Here is a 25,692-nt window from a genome sequence, read left to right on the forward strand (position 1 = left end):
TAGAAAAATCCAACCCAACTACAGAATACTTGCAAATTTAATTAAATTTGCAAAATGAGAAGCCAGATGAAAAATGTCTTCAGGAACCATTTGTAAGACACACGTATAGCAAGCATGAATTTGCCACGTGTTCCCCTTAATGAGTAGTCTAAATTTAAACTACATGCTGCTTCTGATTTGGTTTAATACTTTATCTGAAATCCATAAACTGGTGAGTTCTATTTAGACAAAACACCTGATAACACAGAACTCGGGTGAAACGCTCTTTTCATTCTGGGACAGATCCTACTGGTCGTGAGCCCTTGTCTTCTTTTCATGAGTGAAATAGCTTTGAAAGACTTTGCTCAGAGTTGACCCACAGATTTTAATTACACTCTCACCATGACAACCAAAATCCAAAGGATAAAGTCAAAATTTTTGGGTATTACTCACCAAAACTTGAAGTTCCTTTTCCAAAGAATCTTTAACTTGATTTACTGCACTCAAGTTTTTCTCAAGGTCAAGAAGCTTTTGCTCTTTGCCCTGCAGTTCTTTGGCCAGATTACTAGCCTAACAAAGATGATGAAATGGAGTAAAATAAAATTACAAACATGAATGAAAGAATAGGAAAATTAAAAGCTGAATCTGAAAGAAATAACTATAATATTAAAATCACTGTAAGATGAAAAAAAAAAAAAAGAAAAACCAACTCAAGAAAAAAAAAATGTGATCTGTTAACTGAGTGAAGCTGATTTCCACTGATGACTACATACATCACAGTACTAATTGCATCTTGGAATATATTTGAAATCATTAAAATTTACTTCTCTTGGAAGTAATGGTGAAAACATTTTTTAATGGCAGACATTTTTTAGTACATTCAAGATTTCAAAACAAAGTTACAGCACCAGTTGAATTAGTCCTTTGGTTCTTTATTGTTTTAATTTTTTTAACTGATCAATTTAGCATTTACGCTTCAACTGCCTCTTCAGACCAGTTCACGTTTGGGGATGTAATTTTTCAGAAGGCTCTGTCCCACAGCCAGGGGTAATGCAGAAACCCAGTGTGACACTAGAGTCAAAGGTCTGTAGAAATCTAGTATCTTGGCACCATCTGTGAAGGGTTTACGAAAGCTACTTCCAGTCACCTTCCCGCTGCTCTTACAATTAGAGCTCTAGCTTGTCGCCCACATATTTGGGGTGTGGGCGAACCCCTGAAATGAAACTGTATCTTAGGACTTTTAATCCTAGCGGCAGTGGTGGAACAACTTTCAAGTACCGAATGCCATGCTATCAACTTTAAAGAGACATTTCATCCAAAACCAAGAAAAATCTTGGTAAGTACCACCACATTGCAGTCTGTGCTTCAAAAATGCTGTGAAACGGTGCCTAACAACATCACTACCTTTCTCTTAAAGAAAAGTTCCACCAGGATCTCTTTTGCTTTCTTTTGTTTTTAATAGCCTCTTCCATCACCTTGTCTGATAGTGAAGGTACAGAGGAAACGTTTCCCCATTGAGCCCCAAGTCATTTTATCTGAATACTTCTATCACCAAAGGTTAAAAACATAAGATGTGTGGATTCTTCTCCCAAATAAGCCAATAAACTAACTTTTCCATAACACGAAGCTTTCAGCAGAGGCATGCTGAGGCCTGCAGCAAGAACGCGTAGAAAGAATTTTTTTCTTTTGCTTAGTGGTACAGACCGAGCACTAGAAACCTGTTGAGACATGACCCAGTTAACACTTTCTCTAAACCTCCTCAGACGGTACTAAGATACACATTCAGTAAAACTAGTTATTTTTTTCTGTGATGTATTTGCTATAGCAGATTAGAACAGTACAAATGTGAAATAAAAGCAAAGTTAAAAAAAAAAAAAAAAGGATGGATGTCGATACAAACCTTGCTACTTCCATCAACCTTTTCAGCCTCTAAATTCTGAATTTGTTTCTCAGCTGCCTCAAGCTGCTTGCTAAGTTTCTGGATTTCCAATTTACCTTCAGAATTGGCTTTCTGAAGTGCAGCAAGGTCCAAAAGCTTTTCTTCAGCAGCTTTGATCTGTGGTGTAAGACTATCAATAACTTTGGTTTGTTCATTGTACTTGGCTTGCAGTACCTCTAGCTCCTTTACCTTTATTTCAGCTTCCTGTAATTTGTTTAAAGTGTCTTCCATTTCTACTAGATGCTGATCTTCCACACTTTCCAGTTTGGTCTTCAGGCTTTCCAGGTTTTGCTCTTTCTCCTCTGTGACTGCCAACAGTTTTGCTTTCAGTGATTCGATCTCTTTTAAATAATGAGATTTTTCATTTTCCTGCTTCAGTTTTAAATTTGACATTTCGTTTTCATAGTCTAATTTAATCTTCTCAATCTGAGTCTTTAACTCTGCAAATTCTGCTGTCTGAGCCCCTACGCCTTTGCTGAAAGAAACTTTTAGTTCTTCCATTGCTTGCTGATGGGAGGCGATTGCAGATTCCAGCTTCGATTTCCACAGCTCTATTACATCTGAATTCTCCTTGTTGGCGTGATCAAGCTTAGTTTTCAAGGACTCATTTTCTTTTGCCATTCTCTCATTTGAAGCTGAAAGTGATTTGATCTCTTTCTGCAATGCTTCTTCACTAACACCAAACTTCTCTTTCAGTGAATTCATCTCATTCTGATGTTCTTTGCTAACTGCTGCCATTCTTTCTTGCAAAGAACTTATTTCTTGTAACAACGAAAGAGAAGTGTCCACATCATCAATGTGTTTACTAGACTCTAATCTCCCTCGAAGCTCAGCTACTTCCTTCACCCGCAACGCTAGATCTCTTTCTAGTTCCATGATGCGAGATTTTTCTGATACCGTGGCCACCTATGATTAATAGCATTTTAAGAAAAGAAGAAACAATTACAAAAGATACGTTTAATACAAAGACACTTAGGCCTCACTGAAAAGACACCACCGAGTGTCGCAAACTAACATCGTCAGTGTATTCTTACCAGCGTTTTGGATTAGAATACCTTTGACTTTCTTTGCCAACTCCTATTTCTATCGAAATTCTAAAGAAACCTTAAGCAAAAATGCTGCTTTGACACAGAAGGCTGCGAAACAAGAGCAGCTGTTGTTTCACTTAGGTATAAATGGTTGCTTTAAAGGTATAAATGGTTGCTTTAAAAAAGGAAAAATATCCACAACTTCGTATTACATTCTCTCTAAAGGTGGAATTTAGTTAAAGTCATTTTTCTGAAGTTATCTAGAAATAACATCTTGCTAAACAACTTACAAACTATGGTAATGTATATTATCAATGTTTAAGAAAATGTTTCTCAGAACCATTTTAAAGCCAACTGGAAAAGAACAGAGAACGCTGAGGTCTTTATTTGTTGAAATAACTGCTTCTAAATTATCTCATGCCAGCTATGACCGTCAGAGAAAAATACAAACACATTTTTAGCCTACAAATCCTTTGAAACTCCTTCTATGTTCACTCATTTGTTGTCTCTGAAAAAGTGTCCTCACATTGTCTGAGCTTTTCACTGGCTGTAGAAGCAGCTTGTGGTATGGAAAAGCATCCATAGCTACCGCAATTATTTCTAATTAGGAAGTTACACTTCAACCTCCTTATTATACCAACATCCTGAAAAAGACATTACTTACCTGCAATTGCTCTTTAAAAGTATTTATTATGGAGTACATTCTTGGTTTTATAATATTCACCCTACCTCAACTTCCAGAGAAGCTGCACATGTGAGCATGAATATATATTTACCTCTCCTTAAGAACTGACATCTGCTGAACCTGGGACAAAGTATGTCCAGTAATATTTTAACAGGTGACAGTATTACTAATGCTACTGGGATACCCATTAAAAGATTGTCATGGGTGGTAAAAAAAAGAACTACAAAGCCACTGCTAACCATGATTTAGCAAAGCAAGTAGTACAACAACTATTTAAGACCCGAGAAACCAAGCCCCAAATACTAAGTTTGTGCTAAATGCACAGTCGATCTTACTTTTTTTGGATTTAATGAACTTTGCTACTTCTAAAACGAACCACTGAACATTCCTTTATGTCAATTCACAGCCCCATTTACTGCTTTTGACTTGGATTCGAGTATCAATTTTGCAGTTTTAAGACATCTTACCTGAATTCTTCTGAAGAAACGAGTATACATATACAGGCATACACACACACACACACAACACTGAAGCTCAAAATTAATGCTTATTTTTAAAGTGTTCCAGCTATATCTATAGCAGGTACTGATCATGGCAGGAGCAAGGACCTGTTTCAGCATGTGTTATACCCAGCAGACTGTGTCATCAGAAATCTTCCACAACACAAATCAGTCTTGTTATTTAAATAGTGAAAACCATTACCCTAGTGTCTTCTAACTCCCTCTGGAGTTTGTCAGCTTTGGTCTTTTCAAAGAGCAGGCTCTGTTCAAGCTCCTTAATGCGGGCATGCTCCAGTTTGGTCTGCGTCTGTTAGTAAAAAGGGAAAGGAAGAGAACACAACGGTGCCACCATCACATGCCAGCACAAGAGGAGGGAGCCACATGCAGGCCGTGCTGCCAGAATCTTCTACCAATGATGAGCAGAGAAGATGCAGTGGATAAAATGAACAGGGAAATGCTATGGATGAGAAAGATGGACTGAAAGTGTAAATGGACTGACGTGTAAAAAACGTAAAAAAAAAAAAGTAAAAAAAAAATCACAAACGAAGAAATATGAACAAAAAAGTTTCATGCAGCCAAGTAGAAGTTATTTATCAGTACATGAAGTTTTCAGCACAAATTAGAATAGTTATGTAAAAAATACACATGTGTATATATACCTATACCTGTTCTAATAGGATGATAGGTCCCTTTCCTCGTCATCCCACTAACTTTTCTCTTTAATGTATTGGGCTTATTTTATAAATTATTTAGTTATTAACCAGGGGACAAAAATTCACAACTGAAGCTCATGTGACAAATCAAAACTTTTAAGCTTTTTTTTAATATTAGCTGTATCCCAAGTCTCAGCCGTAAAAATCCTTTTGGCCAAGACCTGGGAACATTAAGGTTCATTCGTCACTATGGCATGAATTATTTGACTAGAAATAGAAGAGAATGGTTGTCTATAACTGCAGAATCCTCCTAGTTTTCCCCCCCCTCTTCCTCTTTCAGGAAGGAAGGAAGCAATAAGTAAGATTCTCCAAAACCAGGTTGAAAAGCGAACCAGTCTGTTTGCTCTACAGTTACTGAAATCTAAATATATCAAACAAGATGTGTAAGTAAGGGGGGAAAAAAAAAAAAGTAAGATCTTTGTAATTCTAATAGGGTCCTAAAGAGAAGCAAGAAGGAGATGAAACCAAGTGAGAAGGTACCTCCTGCCTTTTGCTTATAAAGAGGTAGAATTTTTAGCAAGAACACAGAATATTGGATATTCTGGCTTGATACTCCAATACTCCCAGAGGCCCACAAGAAAGCTTGAAGCCTGAAAGATGCAGGTAAAGTCCAGCAGATAGTTCAAATCTGACCTGCACTTCTGAAACAGGGCGGGGGGATGTAGAAAACAGAAATATGAAAAAAGGTAAGAACCAGGTGCTATGCTTATTTCTGAAGTGCCGAGATTTGAGTACTGGGTCAACCTTGACAGGTCGCTGTTGGTCTACATTTACTAAACAATCCAAATTAAAAGGATTACAAAAGTCTCTTGATGCTTCACAGTGTCTTTTCCAAAAAGAGCAGCTTTTCAGGGCTTGCCCACGTTGAGAGTAAGGTGGATGTCCAGAGGAAGACTGGATGAAGTTGAAGATGTGTTTATTAACCGAAGAAGTTGCATCCACCAGTCCTGATGAAAGTTTCCCGCACCACTCAACTGCCGCAGTTCATTTACCGTGGAACCAAGTAACACAGTAACCCCCAAACCCTATGAACTACTATTAACTGAAGAGAGTCCTGCAACCTCAACAGCTCCCGAACGCTGGACTGAAAGAATCTAAAGAGGCAGGACGACGCGTGAATAATCGCAAAGCCACACTGCTGCCAAAGCCACAGCGCAGCAGTGTGTGCACAGCTGGCAGGACACTGCTGCTTCTCTGATCTTTGTAATACGATATTTAAGAGTCCCTACAGAACCGTGTTATTTATAGAGTGACAAGCTGATTAGTACTGCCTGCGAACCAGCCGCAGCAGTTCCAGATCTTACGTAGCCTCTGCAGAGCAAGTGGGATGGGATGAGCCTCTCGTTTTGCTTCAGGCCTGTTCTCCTCCAAACACAGGATTCTTTCTGACAGCATCAAGTTATCTTCTTTCCCAAAGGCACGCAGACATCTGGCGGTTTAATTTTTTAAACGTTTTTTTCAGCTGAAAACAGTTGGCTGTTTTACTGTGTCGTTACCAGGTCCAAAATACTAAAACCCACAAACATTAAAAGTTGCTTCTTAGATTTGTCTCGGTTTTGAAATTCCATAGCAGATTTGTTTCCCTATCAGTGGAAGATCTTCAGGGTATATGGGTAAAAAAAACCCCACAAGAACATGGATTACTGCTTTTGACTCCCACAGCAGCCTTTGAAAATGGAACTAAGTATTCCAAGGGAACTAACAATATTTTCTAAGTGGCTATAATTAAGTCCCCTCTCTGATATGGGTTAGTTTTAGTTCTGATCCACAGCAAAATTTTAAGTCCAAAAAGTATTCTATTTTTTAAAATTGAATATTCATACCACTTCCTTGCTCCAATTCACCAAAGGGATCTATTAAAAAAGAAGAAACCCCAAACCTGGTAGATGCAGAATTCTCCTTGCATCACTTTGCAAAACAGGCGCTCTCAAGTTTTTCTATGCTACATAAAACCCAAAACACTTTGATCCTTAATTTCAGAGACATTGCTTTACTACTGCAAAGATCAGCTATACCATCACCAATTACTGTTTTTTATTTTAATCACATCTCTTATATATTACAAAGGGAAATAAATTAAAATCCTAGCAAAATGAAAGATCAAAACCCCCAGAACTCCAGAGATCTTTGCCAGACACCTTTTTCCCCATTTAGGGGTTGAGGGATTAATCTTTAAACAAGTCTGATTTCCAAGGGACAGGCTCCAGTTTCCCTGAGGTAAAAATCACTGTAAATTTTTGAATCATGCAAATTTCTCTCCTGATCATCTAGAGAGAAAAGTCTTTTTTGAGGAAACCCAGAGTGCAGTTAACTGAGAAAAGCAGACTACTATTAAAAGGAAGAAAAGAATTTGATTGTAAACCATAACTTGTATGGAAAACAGAAAAAAAACCCAAAACAAAAACCAAAAAAACCACAACAAAGAAAGCATCTTCACAGTCTCCAAAGCTTCACAGTTAGATTAAGAGTGAAAGGGAAATGGGACAAGCCTTACTCTGATGTGAACTTTAAAGAATTCCACTCAAATAAACTTCAGAGACCAGTCACCAGCTATTTTCAGCATTTGTGTGTTCTAGCTACCCTTCCACTTCAAAATAAACCTTACTGTTAAGTTCTCCATCTATAGGACAAAATGTAAAATTGTGCTGAAGCCATAAATGCTGATAATGAGTTCTAGGATAGGGGCAAGACGACCTTCAGTCCCTTCGTGCTGGGGTAACAATCACGGAACACGGACTGAGATTATGAAGCATTAGCCTAGAAACTAAGTGAACCCCCACTTCTCTCCGTTAGAGAGTGAAGATGTCCATTTTAATGGAAAAATTAGAATAGGGAAATCGGGAGTAAAGATAGGATTAAACAAGGAGTGCACAAAACAAGAGAAAGGAAGGGCACATGCAGATTTACTTCTAACACACCGTGAGCCTGATTGGAAGAATAGAGGAGACCCAGATCGCTGAAGTAGCTTCGCAAAAGGAACACCTAAGAATGCACAGCAGGAAACCAGTTTTAGTCTTGAGAACTTCCTATCTCGGCCGGGGATGCAGCAGAGGAGGCAGCCTGGGATAAATTTTCCTGAGCCCAATCACAGCGAGGGCTTTTAAATTCCACTATTCTGAGCTATGGACACAAGAGGGCTGCTTAAATGTCTCGTAAGGCAATTTCTGTTATCCGGTAACATATATTTTTCCTACATAGTACAAAGAGAAGCTACATGAAGATACAGTAAAACCAGACAGCTTTGCACACTAATTCTTCAGATGTTTTTAATCATCTCTCCCCTTAGCATTTCATGCCAAAAAAAACAAATAAGGGGAGGTGGGGAACACACCGATTTTTTTTCCTCAGAAAAATTTATCGGCAAATTACATACTGCATCTATCGAACAGCAGTAGGAGCTCATAGGAAAGCAAGCAGGATTTTGTCGAGAAAGCAACTAAAATCATAGACTTACATGAAAGACGTTTCAAGATCCTGGACAGTCATTTTCTACAAGCTCCCATACTCTTCAATTAGTTGCAAAGTTTTTGATCCTAAAGAATTCTAATGACACATTCGCCCTCTCTCCAGTTAATGGGGATTACAACGTTTAGTCATTACACACATTCTTTTCAATAAATGTTGTAATTGCTCTGAAAGCAACATGCACACAAGTACTAGAGTCAATGTTTCAATAACAGATTATGCAGTTAGTGAATAAGTATAAGCATTTTCTGCACACAATCTGTTAACATGGGATGTCTCTGCACATTTAAGTGCCCTCTTACATTTTCTGGGTCTTCCGAAATCTGCCTCTTTCGCTATCAGTAAAATTAAAAAACAAACAAACAAAAATATTTCACCTGCAGACTTAGCACTAGCATTCCAACACAAACAACAGGATACATTTCATTATCTCGAATTCACTTTAAACTCTTGAAGTTACACAGCTCGACAAACCAGAGTCTTTAAGATGGTTTGCCATGACTATTGACTGATTTAACAAAAAAAATAAAAAATTAAAATTTTCCATGGACTAAACAATAAGAGGAGTATTCTATGAAGAGTATAGATAGGTATCTTAAAATGAATGGAAGACTAAAATAAAAGAAATGTTATATGAAATGAATAATTTTCATAAGGCTAGCACTTTAATCATAAATCGTTCACAGGAACACAAGTTAATTAAGTTTGTATTTCATGTTGTGCAAGAAGTTCTAATATTTTTCTGATTAGACAACAACAGAGTAGAACAACTAAAAAGCATGTTGCTTTTTAATTAGAAATTTGGGATAAAAATTGTCAGCGTTCAGATATCTGAGAGTAATTCTTCATTACTGTTTTCTATTCTGATTGTGTAATAACATACTGTGTTTTAGCCCAATGTTATAGTTATACAAACAGTAAAAAGAAAAATTGCACACATTAATTGCTGTTTAGATTTTGTGCGCAGTTACTCTCAGGATAACATTCTTTGTCAATCAATCTTCCCTTAGGAAAGCACAAGGATTACTCAAAAAATTGATGGAAGACAAACGGGGCTAGTTTTCAACATTAATTTTCAAAGGCATAAATATCAACTTGCAATTTCATAACTTTGTTGGTGGTTACTTTTAAGCAATTTCAGAAACATCAGTAAGATATAATACAAAATAATGTAAAATATGAAAAGGTAGAGTTTTCTATGAATCAATTGAATTACTCTAAACAACTACAGCCATTCCCCAGTACAACCCTTGCTTGAATTAAGGCCGCTGTCATTTCAGGACAGTTCGCTTACTCAAGGACTGCACAACTGGGAATCACTTTCACGTGCTTTGCATATGCTTGGACCAGTATTACATCTATTAATCGTTCCTGCCTTTCTCTTCTAGAGAACAGAACACTTAATCTGGACTGATGGCACTTCTGTGTCCCACTATATATCCTGTTTACAAAGCTGGAGATATTTTACCTCTAGGTCTCCTTTGGTAATGGACTCTTCTTCCACACGGAACTGAAGGTCTTCAACTTTCCTGTGGGGACAATTCATTAAAATTCAGACAACACTGAAAGAAAATGCTTTCAAACTCACTTTTCAGTGGAGATCAGAACTATGGTGACATCATTCTGATTGTACCAGCAAACTGCCAGAAACAACAAGGAGAAATCTCTCACAGGAACCATCAGAGAGAAGGAAAGACGGCGTCTTCTAAAACACAACCACTGAGAGAGTAAAGGATCAGTCTTCCTGCAGCTCTATAAAGTATTTTGTTGCTTTTTCTGACAAGTTAAAAAGAAAACCTTTAAGTCATCTTTGTCCTCTCATTCTTCCACCCTTCTGCAGATCCTCAAAAGAGGCGACCTAAATGAATGGTTTGACCTCACACTCTGTATATTCTACCTTTCACAGGCAAAAAGTGAAAACATGTCCAAGATACCCATGGGCCTTCTAGAAGTGCGCTGGTCAACTTGCATCTAAACTCTAGCACAGACAAACATACATTAGCTGTCAAGATGAACTGCAAGATGCACAACGGGAGCACACGCAAGAACAGTGACTTGCCTTGCCCGTATAGGAGTCTTCGAACAAGAAGGCAGAGGTGAGAAGCTAATATCTGACTTAAAATAAAATTTGTAAAAAGTTATTTCTTTCCTCCTCTGACTCTTATACAGCCCAATGAACAAGGGGCCAGCTCTCCTCCTTTTCCCCTTAATCCTTTCAACACTGTAAGATGTTGCAAAGGACAAGACAAGCACGTCTTCTTTCCTTTGAATTACACACGTTGCTGGTGCCGGCAGCGTGGCTGACAGATGTAGAAATCATTGCATCAAAGGGAGCTACAAGTGATGGATGTCTAAAATAACAGGACAATAAGAACTTATTACTGGAAGTGGGTCTCACCAATGTGCTTTGGGAAACAGAGGATTATTTGACTTCAAATCACTGCTGAGACTGACTTGAATACAGATTACAGAGAACTTTCAAAGTAAATAAGCCTAGAGTGGTTAGGAGGAAGGAGAAATATTACACTGCTGGAGCCATGCAATGTTTTCCCGGCTGCAGGACGTCACTTGGGTGAACGGGCAGCAGGCACGGAGCGGCACTGCCGCGCTGCCTGGCAACACGCTGAAGGTGAGCTCAAGGCCATGGAGGATTGCGGTAAAACAGACCCCCCACTGACCTGGCATTCAGCAAAAGTAGGTCCACAGCCAGGCTACCCGAGGTGCTGCAAAGCTGCCTTTTTTTTTTTTTAATTTAAAATCCCACAACATTATTTCATAGAGAATATACAAATAATTCCAGACCTAACACTACTGCTTGGTTTGAAAATTCAGTTACAGTAGGTCCCATAAAAAGGCAGCATGAAAACTGTAAAGGAATTGCCCAGGGTTTACCATTGCGTTTTCTCATCTCTGATTTCTAGTTTTAGGGAGGCCTTTCAGAGAGGCTGACATCTGACTGATTTCAGGGGGGCGTACAAGCCCACAGGGCAGACTCACAATGGGTTTCTAAATAGACACTCGCTTTTCAAAAGCATTCCAAACCCACCAAAACAATCTATCAGGTTATTTCCTCACCTAACCTTGTCCCAACAATTTCTTGGATTATTTCCTTTCCTAACCTCACTTTACCTATTCGGTAATCTCCGTTCCTTTCCTCAAATGGTTGCAAAAGGCATTAGAAAAAGCATTAAAATGAATGGCTTTGATTATTTTCCAGTAAGAGTCAGACCCTACCTAGAAGCACGTGACTAGTAATAATAAATTATTCACAAGAGAACTAAACTGTAAATTCTGAATCCAGCACTGTCAGGAAATGACAGTATCAAAGTTTTCCTTTTGAAGTGGAAGAGTGTTTCAAGAAGATCAGGCATGATCCATTAATTTCATATGAGCAGGAATAAAATCCTTCATAACAGAAAGCAATAATAAAAGGAATGAGATGCACGAAGTCCAGCTATAAACAATAGTTACAGCTTCTAAACAAATCCACATTCTTTGGCTTTCCCTGCCCAAATTTAAGAGAGTTTCTTTTTTTAGTTTTAATTTTAAGAAACTGCTATATGATTTTATACAACAATTACCCATATCTGCATTATTTGAAATTTGTTTCATATTTCAAAGTCATCACGGTATTTGCTTTTAATGCAAAGTTTGTTTTTGACACAGTTGTATGAATAAAGACAGTCTTGGGTTACCTTTTCTCTTCCTCAAGCTGATTGAGCAGCTCCACTTTCTCCCTGTCTGCAGCCTCCACCATAGCTCGCAGCTGGTCCATTTTTGCTTCCATCTCCAGTACATGCTAATTTGCAGGAAGAATAAGAACAAAATCTTGGAAATTTTTTCCCAGTTATGTATCGATACCTCAGTAATCACAATTTGGTGAAGCGATGGCTCAAGGCACCGGAATGTTATCATATTCAAATACAAATATAATAAAAGACAACCATTGCTTATTGAGATGTGTAGAGAAGTTCAACCAAAATTAGTTAAATGAAATAAACTCGCTATCTCATCAAGCCAAAGTTCGCACAAGGGAGATCTCACAGGTACGGATACTTTAGTTTTAAAACACCATGTCTTACTCCCAGACCTTTCCAATAAGAAAACACAGTTTTGGAAATTAAGTCAATTGTCTTAAAGTCTCTATTTTAAGAACAGCAACACCACTCTTACCCGATCGTGTCCATCGCGAACAAGTGCTAATTCCTGCTCTATTTCCCCTACGTGACTGGTTGCTTTTGCAACTTCTGCCCTCTCCAGGTCCCTTTCCGCCAGGAGCTGTTCAATGTGTTGCTGCTTCTCCTTCAGTGCCTCCTGCAGGGCGGTGGTACCGGAAATTTTTCTTGCATACCGGGAGGATGTTTCTGTTAACTTCACAAAGTAAATACGTTAAAAATCATGCTGCATCAAGTGAAAACCAGGGATCTCTCCAGACTCTACAACCATTGGGTTAGTAAAGCAAATGCCTTCTGTAACCTACTGTACCCTCTCCTTTTACATTTAAATTATTTTTTAGAATTTAACAATGGCAATACACGTGTAGTGAGACTGCTTGGTAGCAATCAGCAGGTAGTGTGTCGGAGACACAAGGGCTGAAGTGAACACAAAAGGCTGGCCTCAATCGCAGGTGTGCTTAGGAGACTCTCACAAAGGATACCACATTGTGTTTCTAAGTATCTTTTGCATTAAAAAAAAAGACAGACATCCTTTTCGCAAGTTAAAAATATTGTGCCTCTAGTTACCAGGTGACCATCTTGGGTCACCAAGTATAACACTTCCAAATGCTCTATCAAAAGCTTTCGGAACTCCCAACTAGCATTTTGCACCTCTGCTATGGGAATAAAACATACAGGATCAAAAGCATTTACCTTGACTTAAAAAGCCAGCCTTACAGCTAAAACCTTGTGAAGAACAATTGGTATCCAGTTAAAACATATGTTTATATAATTTGGAATTCAATTACTTCTGAAAAAAAATCTGAAAGATTAAATTTAAGAGTACAGATAAAAATGATTCAATCTGGAGAACTATAGCTAAAATGAACCTTAGGGTTTTCCTTTACTTTGCAGGATTCTCTGCACTAAATGGAACCTGTGTCCGTGAAAATTCAGCGTGGCCCTGTCTTCTACTTCCTCAAGAGCTAGAAGGGAAAGTAAATAAACTGAAATTATGTATTAAAAGTGAACAAGAGTTGTGAAAACAGCAAAAACTGAACCAAAAAAAAAATCTGATTCAGCTTATAAAAATAGACTTTATTTTTGACAGCTCAAAAATTTGTCCAAGTATTAAATGGGAATTAATCGTAGTTCAAGCCTTACTTGAATGGAAACCCAATAAACAAAGGCTTGCTCTTCTGCTGTGTTAACCTTTAGCTCTGTCTAATACTATTGCCCAAGAATAGGAGCATGCTCCTTCCACGATCCTTTCAGAGATCAAAATGTTGAAGCATAGTTGCCATATACAGCCTGGAATGCCGACATTGGACAACATCCCCAGCAGAAAGCATAGCACGGACGTATTCTCCTGTCGTCACAAAACCAAACTTCCCCTTCTGTTCCCATGATTGCTACACAAAGTCTCTAACTCGTCTACACACAGCCCCGAATGATACATCTACGATCCACTGCAAGTGCTCTCTCAAGTGACTCAAAAGGCACGAGGTGGAATAAACCACCTCTCACTTTGATGCTTAGATTTGTTTCCGATCCTCTCAGTTTCTTGAAGGTATCTCATTCCAGAATGTATTGCTTTTTAACAATTCTAGCTCTTTGAATCAAATTACTTAATTCCTGATTCCAACCGAAATCCAAAACATTTCAGAGAAACATCAACTTCCTTCAGACTTGGCCATACATACAAATTGCATCAGGCAGCCCTCTTAAAGATCCCCTACTCTGACAGTTGCTTTTCTTACACAGGAAGAAGAAAACAGCAACAGCCCTGAATAATTGAGAAGACTGCATAGGAGCCCTGCAACTTCCAGGTAAGTTATAATTTTCCTAGAAACTGGAGGAAGAAGTCTGCTGTGTCAAAACCGATTTCAGGAAATCCTGTTTCTTCAGCAGCTTAACTTTTAAAGAAGAAGTGTCAGAATTATTTTGACAGTCCTTTTACCTTGGATGATAACCAAATGCTCATGCTGCCTAAGAAAAAGAGTTGGAAGAAAGCTGGAATTTTAATTCCAGAAACAATGGATTACAGACGGTTTATATTTTATGGCCCAAAACAGGCAGAAGCCCTGGGGCACAACACAGAGGCATAATACGCGAATATACTGTAGACATTACAATGTGTAACTGCACTCTCTTGCTGATTAGAGTATCACAGCATACCAAGCAAAAGGCAGAGGTCCATATTGATGCTCCACCATCAGCTCACTAGGTCTGCCCTGAGCCACGTTAATGCCCGGGTTTCAAACTAGGGGGCACTCGGCAGCCAGAAGTGCAACTTCCAGAACGGATTAAGTAATAAAGTCCTGCTGTCTGTGCCAAATAAAAAAATAAATAAATAAATAAAAATCCCTTACGCTTTCTGTGATAAGGTATTAACCCTGCTGCCCTGACCAACTGTTGACCTCTGCTCACTCGTAATCTGCTTCGGTTTTGGCGGAGGACAGCAAGTCACCTCCTTGTCCTGCACCTGCTGGTCAGTGGGACAGTGTGCCAGCGAACCAGTTCCAGCTCACGTGGGAGTGATCTCTTTCTAATTAGATGTATTTATGCACTTTGGTTTAAAAAAAGGGAAAAAAAATCTAGGGTGACTGTGGAAAAACCCAATTATTTCCACGCTTTTAACTGCCTTAAGAGAGACTTTTCAAAATTCAGCTTTCCCAGAAGATTTCCATTTTACTGCTGCAACCCAAGATTAGGACATTTACGTAACAGAGTAACTTTAAAAGAATCCATAGTAAGTGTATTAGGTGGAATTAGTACTGTGTTAGAATTCACCTGAGCCACTGCACTTTGCAACATTTAGCCTTTATGAATTCATAGGATTAAAACCAAATTTCAAAGAAAAGAAAGAGGCTTCTTGTCAGCAAAGACTTGACAATTGCTACGTCTGTGTTTCTCAGCTGATTCATCTCCTTAACAGTAAAAGAAAACCTTTTACATTTTAGACAATTTGAAGCTTCCCGCTTAATAAAACAAGTTTGAGCTATGGAAGCTTTAGTGCATACCAGATCCTCAAACACAAACCCCGTATGACAGAGGTAGTGCTAGGAAAATGAACAACTAAATGGCGATTCCAATCAGAGAACACTGACGCCTTTCCAGTTTGTTGGCATCACAAGCCCCTTTCTTGATCGCAAAAACTCAGTTAGCCTGAATTAACTCTGTAAGCTTAAATATTCAAATATTCAGCTACTCTTCAGGGCTAGCTAAGATTTCCTTCCTTCATGCATGCTTTGAATGAAAAAGAGAGCACAATTAAATGTACATTGTGCTCTCCCCAAGGTCTGTTCTAGTCTCAATTTATGCAAGTAGACCACGGGCAAGTGCCACGTGGATTCCTGCTTGGGAACGTAAAGCATGCAATAGAAAAAGAAGCTTACTAGTCCTGTACGGCTTGGCTTGCTGCTTACTGAAGAGGCCACAGAACTGAGAGAGCTGAGGGAAGATGCGCTTGGACTCCGTTTCAGGGCTGTGGGAGTCGCAACCACTTTTCGCACGGTCGTCTTTGCCTTCGCTGGTGTGGTCGACGGGAATCCAATCTTCGTAACTTTGTGGACTGGAGCGAACAAACCGTATTTTGGCTGACACTGAAAATACCTTTAAAAAAGCAAAACAGACAGATGAGAGTACTAAATTAAGTATGGTCTTTTGAGATACATGGTCTGGCTTCACAAAGAATTCTAGATCAATAGTCTAGAAGTATTAAAGGACATGGTAACAGCTGGTGACAATTTAATCTACATTAGATTGTATTTTTTTTTTAAACTCTGTATTTGGAAAGGGGACTTTGAGAGGCTGAAACAGCATGATTATATCAGGCTGCAGATATTCAGAGTAAACTCTTGAGCTAGAGCTGTTTCCTAAAAATTCCATTCAGATTCAAAATTTAACGTGCACAGCTTTCCTCTTCAGTGCATTCCTCTGAGCTACCAACAACAAATGTGATGGCAGAGTTAAAAATAAAAATCAGGCTTTAATTAAATCAAGTAGTTTTACATTTTATTACATATACACTACAGATGTACGCGTATTTGATTATACAGAACATATTTTTGGTTATATATATATATAAAAAAGCAACTTAAAATTTGAAACTGTTATCACCTACGTGAAGGTGGCACAATCCTTGTAAAACCTCTTTGTAATGAGTTAAAGGGCTGTTCCTTATACCAAATGAGAAAGAAAGTTAAACTGTGATGTGAATTAATGCTTTCTACGTGTGAATTACTGGAGGAAGCAGCTATACTGTTCCAAATCTTTACAATAAGGCAATTATTGGTATAGGAGTTTACACGTCCTGTGATGCAGGAAACCCTTAAGTTCAGCTATTAGATACCCAGAGATATTCTCTTAACTGAGCGTTCACTCCAAGCTGAGAAACCAAACAGGCTTTCAAAAAGCAGGAAATTGTGTTTTCCATTACCAGTCTATGAATAAAACTCACATGGGAGTAGGAAAGATCAACCAATCCCACGAATGTGGGGTTGATGCAGACTTTCAGAGATGTGTAGGCATCATAAAATTCAAATCAGCGTCTACCAATCCCCCCCCGCCACCACAGACAGTCAGGTTTACAGCCTAACTACTTCCCTTGATATAAAGTTTCATGTAAGATAGTGAAAAACCAAAACAGAATATAGAGACGCAAAATCTTTAAGGCGGTGGCTGCTATCTGACAACAGCCTAACCTTGTTCCAGCAACAGCTCCATCGTTCTTTCCCAGAGGTTCATCCAGTTCTACTCCACACCATTCTCCTTTAGCAAAGTCAGTTTCCCCCAAGAAACGCACAACTCCGGCTTTTGTTCCACCAACCTGTAGCAACAAGACACGCAAAACTGCATTTAATACAGTTCCAAATTAAAATACCAAATAGAGCGTAAAAAGCTTTCCATATAATCATGTTCACAAAGCACATTAATGATGTGACCAGTTCTTATTTCAAGCTGCATATTCTTTTACCTGTAAGTTTGTTTTAATATGCTGAACAGATGTCCATAGCCAAATTGTTTACAGAAGTAGTAAAAAAAAAAAAAAAAAAAAAAAGAAAATCACTTTCCTAGTATTTAGTTGTATCCAGTTTGGTATTCAGGAAGTTTCTCGTGATTGAAGGCCACAATTCTATTAGATGACTCAATACGGCTATAAGGTTAAAAATACATTTAACAAGACTCAGTACAAGCAGCGTACTGAATGCAACAGATTCATACCACAGTTTCACAGACGTTTTTATCAGCAAATAAGGATTTCTAAGAACTGCTTATTTCGTATTCTAATTCTGTGAGGAAAAGTAAAAGAAATGAAACAAGAAAAAAAAAAAGTCTTTCATATTTTCTCTAAGGAATAGTTCAGATAAACTACATAGTGCAGCCCTCTTGCATTTCAAAGAACTGATATAAAGCATAATGCATAACTGCAAAATTGTAGATGCAAACAGCTATTTGAATTCTTGGGGAGGAGGGAATAATTTTCTTGACCTTTTCTTCACTTTTTTTTCTTAAAAAAAAAAAAAAAAACCAACCCAAAAAACCCCCAACACTCCTCAATGGAATATTAGAGATCAGTTGTTTTCAAACTTAAAATATTAAATCTTTACAGCCGTTCCAATTACTTACAATGTCTGCAAGACACAGCTTTTTGCAATGCCCAGGAAATTAAGTGAAGAAGGAAAAGGTGTTCAGCGCGGCTGGCACTTGCCAAGAAGGGCCACAAGCCAGAACTGCAGGATTCTTGCAGGTCAGAATGACAATATGTCGTGCCCTACTTGTGTGAAAATCTGTTCAGCCTGAATGTAGCATTGTGAAAACAAGGAAATGTTAATGAAAAGCTCTTCCAAGAAATTCACTGAATTCAACATGGACATTTTGAGGGCCTTAGGTTTTTTTCCACTTGTGTTTTCCAGCACACATTATACAAGGATGAATATTTTGTAGCCTCGGCAGAGATGTAACCTGCTAACACAGAGACTGTAATTCTCCTTTTTATATACTAGGAAGTATATTAGGATTTCCTATAATTTTTTAATTAGACTTTTATTTCTTAGGGGGAACTTCCCAGGATAACTAGAGAACAAGAAGCTTTTTGTGCCATAATGCTGCATGATCAGAGTACACTGAATAATTCTTATTAATACATTTGGGAAGCGTTCACACAAGAGGTTAACTGTGAGGAATCCAGGAATGTAGGACATTATCTTGCATGAAAGCACTAAGTGTCCACGAAGTACTAAGTCAGTGCAGGGTAGCTGCCCTACACATTTGCGCTCCAGCTTCTGGCTCATCAGCTTCCCAGGGCCGACAGCTCTGATAGCAACGCAAGGCTTCAGCTGATGAGCAAAAAAAAAAAAAAAAATTTAATAAAAAATTATAAAACCCCTAATCCACCACAAGCCAGGTAAGAATAATTAGCCCTTTTTGATATCACCAAGATGACAAAAGGCAACAGGCATCTTTCATCCATATTTAAGGTGGCAGACCCCTTCTCCCTCATCAGGGCCAATCTTGAAACATTATTTAAACTGCAAATTACCTTTACATCTTGCTTTAAGTGGCATTGTATCAAATTATTATTCTTCATGGAATAAAAATACACGAAGTTTACAGTTACCATGACTCAGCCTAATATAGTAACTAGTAGAACGTTTGGTATTTGGTGTTCTTGGCAGAGAACAGGCAAACTTCCCCTCTCAAAAAACAAGCACGAGTACGGTCTTAGAAAAAAAGAATTGTAACCGGCCAAAAGAGTCACAAGGAATCCAGATCTCCTCTGTGGCACAGTGGCGAAGAGGGAATATATGTCATTTGTTAAACGTATTTCCTGGGAAGAACTATCCCTTAAGTTGACACATTATTCACCCTCACACATAACCTACGTTTTCAAGAAGTTAAATATCATACACATAAGTACAAACATTAAAACATTTAACTGAGCATTGCGAGAGAAAAACATGCACTTGTCTGGGCTATCAGTCCATACTCAGTATCCCAGGTTGTCCTTCTCCTTATTCCTTTCCCAGCAAGCTTGGATCTTTGGGAGATTTTGTTTTGCTTTGTTTTTTTTGCCTTGTTTTGTTTTTTTCTTTAAAGAGAAATTTGGAAGACAACTTTAAGTTAAAAGACTGGTTAGTTCTGTGCATGCTGTTTCCCTACTCAATTTTGTAGCGCTGACTGCCTGAATAAACAGAGTTAAATCAAAAGAGGCTGTAAAAAACCCATTACAGAAATTAGACAGGAAAGCTAGAACAATAGCCTAGATAAGGAGCATCCCTTCGAAGACAATAGTGAGGTTTGTGGTTGCACAGAGGGATTCCTCAGCTCCTCTGACAGAACTGCTTCGCCAGGCCAAGGAATTTTATTGCAGTTTTGTCGAGTGGTGAGGGGGTTTGTTTTTTAATAAACAGCATATGTCAATTACCAAAACACACAGACACAGGCAGGAAAAGTCCTTTTCACGGAAAGGTAAATGGGATATGCAAGGTAAGAGCTATCTGAAGCACGGCAGTGGAAAAGGATAACTAGATGGGAAGACTCCCGGAGGCAGGAAGAACTGTTGCAATCTGTTCCCTCCAGCTCAAACTGTAAATAAACCTCTAGGTAAGTAACGCTAGCTCCAGCATAATACACATCAAACTTGGGTGCAGAACAGACGTTCCTTTTTGTTTCATACCTTGGCCCGTGCTCGTTTTCCACGTTTATTTTGAAAAAATTGCATCCAAATCACAAGCCAGTAGATGAACACAGGATCCAGCACAAAAGCTTTGGCAGTGGCCAGTGCCATTGGACCCGCTACAGCCATCACCGGGCTGTGCACGGGGACCGCAACCCGGCAGGAGAGAGCAAACGGAGGAATTCATATCCCGAGAACATATGGGGATGCACAACATGACATCCCCAGGAGAACCAGCAATGTGACTAGTCTTGTAACCATGGCACCAGGGTTATTTTAAAACAAGATGCAAGGAAGAATGCCAAGGAATTTTTGTTGGTTTTCCCCCCCCCCCCCCCCAAACCTAGTCAAGCTTCTTTAAATAACCGGCTACTATGTTTCTGCTTTTTGCAAGTATTGAAATGTGTGTCCTCACCAATAGTAGGAATCAGAGCACACCGTGGCAGAAAACCGCTCGTAGCATCGACCAAAGTCTATATACGCAGTTTTGCTCAGTTTCAAGCAAAAGCCTTCTAAGTCTTCAGCTTTGACGACAGGGTCAGCGTTGCTCTATAAAGCCTGAATCTACTGAAGACTGACAGTCATTGACATCTGCCTCCAACAATATATTTATCTCCAGCTGCATTTAAGTACTCTGCACGTGACAACACCCCTACCTTGAAAGCGTTTAAGAAAAGAATCACTTATTCCCTTGGTAGTACGACGTGGGGTGGGACTGTACAGCACGGTATGGTAAAGGCTTTGCTATGCATAGAAGTTGCTGTACGTATACAGACTTACGCTTAGTGCTCTCAAGGGGAGAAAAAGATTAAGACGTGATTACAGTAAACTGTATATGCCAATATGAAAAAATAATTGTACTTACAGGATTATAGCATAGAATTACAGAAAAATTAAAAAATATTATAATTATAGCAAAAAATGTAAAAATAATAAATAAATAAACCCCCCCCCCAAATAGCTATATTTGCCAGTGGATCTATTTCCCAGTACTGCATGAAGGACTGAAAGAAAAATAAAAAGCCCAGTTTCTACAAGAAACAGGGAAGAAAGTTTATTAAAAAGTTCCTAAAAGTTATATAGAAAAATGGGGCATCACTACCATGAAGACAGTTTTCCCTGACCTTCATTCACGCTAAGGCAGGTCACTAAATAATAGATCAGAGAAGAGAACTACCAGACCTTTTTTTAGTCAGTTATCACACTCAATATAGTCAAGCTGTAAAACATCAAGCAATAATACGCCAGAGAATCTAAGTTAGGCTACGGGTCATTGTGGGGTGAGGAAATTTGCTTGGAATTCACTAGTGTTATGTCAAACACATGGGAAAAGTGATTAAATTCCGTTTATCAAATTATAAGTAAGCTTACATTTATTTGCTGCAATGTAAGGTGAAGTAGCAAAATGGGTTTGCAAACCTGAAGCGGTTAAAACTTCCTGATTAAAGCACATTGGGATGAGCATGTCAAACCTTGTGAGAACCTTTGCAGAGCTGCATTTCCAAAGATAAGTAGAAGTAGGAAACAAATAAACCACTGTAATGCAGGAAAAAGAAAAAGATGGTCTAAAAAAAATGAGACTGCTATTTAAACAGTAGTCATTGAAAAATACAGATCCCTCTGAAAAGAGGATAGGTGCTGCCTGGAACTTTGTCAGTAGAACAGCATCACTTACTCAGACCAGCTGAGCGGAGTTAAAAGGTGAATAACAATTGCCCTGTCTCCCCTTCCACCTGAGCACTTAGTTATGGTGACTCTTGAAAAGCATCGCTTGGGTATTTCTGTGTTTCTCATATGGACAGGGCATTTTCAGAACCATTCAAACCACAGCACCCATAATATGCAACACCTGAATAAGCCAAAAAAAAAATAAAAAATCTAGACACACAAACACTGCTTTTGAAAAACCTGGGATCAACTCACCAGGATCTTCTTTCTCTTGTTTCTCAAGATTCAGAGCAACTGTTTCCAGCTGGCAAAAGCAATCGTATTTAATGGATTTGCTCACCCATTCAAGGCCAGAGGGAACACCAGATCATCTCCTCTGGCTCTCCTGAAACAGGTCTTTACGTTTCACCCAGTTACATCCGTAATTAACCCTGTAACTATACTGAGCTAAGCTGTGTGTGTTGATGTTTTTAGATGAGAGCTGATATCCATCAGAAAACATGCTTCCACTGACAGTCTATTTTCATAGTTAATCACTCCATTGTTCAAAACATATTTAAATCTGAAATAAAACAAATTTGACTGTGGCTTTTAGCCACTGCCTCTCATTATGCTTTTACTTAGAAGATTATAGAGCTCTTCAGCAACTGGCATTCACCAGGCAGGAACACGCAGGTTTTAAGCAAGACACCTCAATTTTTCCCTTCTCAAATTAAACAGATTGAGTTCTTCAAATCTTTTATTGCAAGATACTTTCTCTTGCTCGAGTCATTTTGCAGCTGCGTTCAGAATTCTCGCCAATGTTTCCAATGGGCTTTTCAAATAGCTAAGGACGTAACTACATAGAATGCTTGAGTACTGCACAGTCAGCACTGCTTAGAGCACCCTGGATTTTCCTTGATCCCTCTCCCACATCAACCACACGCTCCTCTTCAGTACTTTTAGCTCCTGGATCTTCAGTCCCTGGTCTCTCCAGCAGACAGCCTTTATCAGCTAATGGTCTCGCTCTGCGGCTTATAGAATTCTGCCATTGAATGCTAAATGCAACCAAGAGCGTGGCCTGCTGGAGATGACATAACAAGTCCCTCTGGACCACTCCATGCATGATGTTATTTACCCCTCTGACTGTCCGGAGATTTCACCAGGAATGATTTACAGTAACTTCCAGAGTACAGATCAAAATGCTGAATAGTATTAGCACTAGATTAGCTCAAAGAAAAACCACGCTAGTGACCACATCCAATGGTGGTACCAAGAGCGCCAACTTTTTTTGGGGGGTGGGTGTTTGCCATCCATTGCCCAGGTCTTAAATATATGAATAAAGCCCAATGCTAATTTTGAAGTCAGATTGTTAGTATTCAAACTAAGAAAAAAAGATAAAATCCCACAACACAACCACACTATAAAGAAGGAACTATAATGTGTTTGACAAAAACCGCCATGTTTTAGTTTGTCAACATCTGGTTCCTCTGTCAGCTTTTGCCTGTCTTTTTTCTTGGTATTAGACAGTTTACCTTCAGATTATCCTATTCCCTTTTAGAAATATCTGCATAACATCTGACACTTGATGAAGGCATGACTGGAAGAGTGCTAGATCTACTAAACTTTAAACTGGCCTCCTTAATTCATATTTTTCAAAGCAGCAATTCTGTGAATAGCAGGACTAATGATGTCAGTTTTCCTGTGCCACTAGATATTATGGTCGAGTGACTCTGCTACCTAAAAATGCAAGAGTGACTACAGCTATTTCTATTGATGGGAACAGTATTTAGAAAAGACCTTCATCGTGTGGATTCTCTGATGTGCAAAAATCTGTGAAGGCAAATTGCAGCTTTTCCAAAACGGGTGGTTAGACTCTCTATCTACTAGTGGGCTGTTTCCATTAAACTTGTAAGAACTTATCTTTGAAACCTCTACGTTTCTATCCAGTTTGCTTGCACTTGACTAGCAAGTTCAAAAGCAAGGCCAAAGTGTTAAAAAGAACTAATATGCCATAAGACAGTCATACACAGTCCAATCACACAATCCTTCACTTCCAGAAGGAAAGAGTTTAATAATGAAAAATTATGTGCTTCTGAGGTTTTCAATTCATTCAATCAACTCATTCAGTCACAAAGGAAACAATGCAAAAAACTAACGGCAATTCCATACTACGAAAGCCACACGTGAGTTTGCCACCACAAAAAAAAAAAAAAGGCAAAAGCTAAAGACTAAAATTAGTAAATAAATAAATTGTTCTTTTGCCCATCCTGTGCTGAAATGAGCAAGGACAACATGTTCCTGGAGATCAGTCCCCTTGGGAAGGCAGGGGGAGGGAGAGGGAGACAGGGAGTCCACACACAAGAGAGAAAAAAAAAAAAAAAGAACAAGTCTTGCATGAACAAACCATTAACAAAGCACGAAGAGAAGTCACCTATTGCTGCCATTATACCCCAGGAGCTCACATGCAATTCTAAGTTAAATAAGGAGTTGCCAAAACAAAATGACTCACAGTTAGACACAACTCACGCCTTGCTGCAATAAGATAAATTTAACACCTTATTTGAGCAGATAGACAACAATGTGACCTGAAAAAAGCTTAAAAGTAAGATTAAAAGAAAGCAGCAGTTTGCACAGAGAAAATCACCCAGGTAATGAATTACGGACAAAGCCTCTGGATACCCTCTATCCTTCAGCGATACTCTCACATATATATTTCATGCTGCAGCAACCACTTCACAAACTAATCTGCATCATACCTTACAGTATCCAAAATACTATGTCTAAATATACATACATAAATATAAGAATTACTTTCATCCTTGACTTAACATGACAAAGCCATCAAAATACCTTACAGTCAACTCAGCTTAAGGATAAAGCAAAAGCGCGACCGAGCAGTTAAACACCGCGGTACATTTGCAGTTACGAAGCGGGAGGCTCAGGAGAGGGAAAGCCCCAGCGGAGCACACTGGTCCATGCTCTCAACTTCCAAATTTTTCTTCCTTTTCTAACCTCATATGCATTGTGGCAAGATATTTTTGCATTGCTTTAACTGTAACAATGCCAATGAATTTTCTAACAGTTAAATACTGTTTTTCTAACAATTTTCTAACCCTTAATACTATTTTTCTAAGAGTTAAATACTGACTATTATGGATTTTTAAATAGACTAAACTCAGAAGTGCATTTTCTATTCAGAATGTTATAGAAACTACAAAATGGAAAACTTAAAAATACCACAACGCAGGATTATTTCTAAAGGGAGAAACTGCTCTCTACACGTGAAGTTTCTTTTCCCCTTTGTTGCTTTTAAGAGCCCTGGAATTTAATCAGCTGACAGACTTACGTCATGTTTACTTGAAGATAGGTTACATGGGTGGAAACAAATCTGACAATAATCTCCCATCAGTCTTTGTCTATTACATCACTAAAGAACTTAGTAAGAAATAACAAAGCAAGAAATAACTTACAGTGAGCAGCGTAAAACAGAGCATAAGAAGAAATGAGAGGTTATTCACGCATAGAGAATAACTTTGCAGAAAGGCCACATCAGCATCTGCCTGTAAATCTAGTTTGTAACCTTTTGTGAACATATGGACGGAGGCCCAAGTTACAGCTTTACAGATCAGCTCCAGAAGCATCAGATTTGGCAGACCGTGAAGAAGCTGTAACCGGTTAAATGAATGAAAGCACTTTAATCCCTTGAGAAGGCTAAGGCCCCTTAGGTTGATAAGATTTTTATTTATTTATTTAAAATACAGCATCTGGTCCCTCCAGGAAAAAGCCCAAGATGCTCTCAAAGCTGCTTCAACTTTTGGTAGGTGTAACGGTTGTCACACAAAGCAGGTTTCCCCTTTTCATTTCAACAAGTTGGGTTTGCTTGGTTGGTTAGTTCAGG

General features: G+C 38.7%; 1 protein-coding gene across 18 annotated transcripts in view; it reads right to left on the bottom strand.

Moving 5' to 3' along the window:
* Positions 1-25,692, bottom strand: part of CLIP1 (CAP-Gly domain containing linker protein 1) — a 73,137-nt gene that overhangs the window by 28,331 nt on the left and 19,114 nt on the right. For 7 of the 18 annotated variants that reach the window (XM_074605978.1, XM_074605990.1, XM_074605984.1 and 4 more), the window contains exons 4-12: positions 17,170-17,294; positions 15,862-16,078; positions 12,483-12,680; positions 12,005-12,108; positions 9,778-9,838; positions 8,612-8,644; positions 4,334-4,438; positions 1,880-2,824; positions 433-549 (exon numbers count right to left, since the gene is read on the bottom strand). In XM_074605978.1, coding sequence (XP_074462079.1) covers positions 433-549; positions 1,880-2,824; positions 4,334-4,438; positions 8,612-8,644; positions 9,778-9,838; positions 12,005-12,108; positions 12,483-12,680; positions 15,862-16,078; positions 17,170-17,294 — 1,905 coding nt within the window. The remainder of the gene's footprint in view (positions 1-432; positions 550-1,879; positions 2,825-4,333; positions 4,439-8,611; positions 8,645-9,777; positions 9,839-12,004; positions 12,109-12,482; positions 12,681-15,861; positions 16,079-17,169; positions 17,295-25,692) is intronic. The other 11 variants (XM_074605989.1, XM_074605988.1, XM_074605979.1 and 8 more) reach the window with 3 other exon arrangements.

Source organism: Larus michahellis, chromosome 13 (genome assembly GCF_964199755.1).
Source record: "Larus michahellis chromosome 13, bLarMic1.1, whole genome shotgun sequence".
Lineage (NCBI taxonomy): Eukaryota > Metazoa > Chordata > Aves > Charadriiformes > Laridae > Larus > Larus michahellis.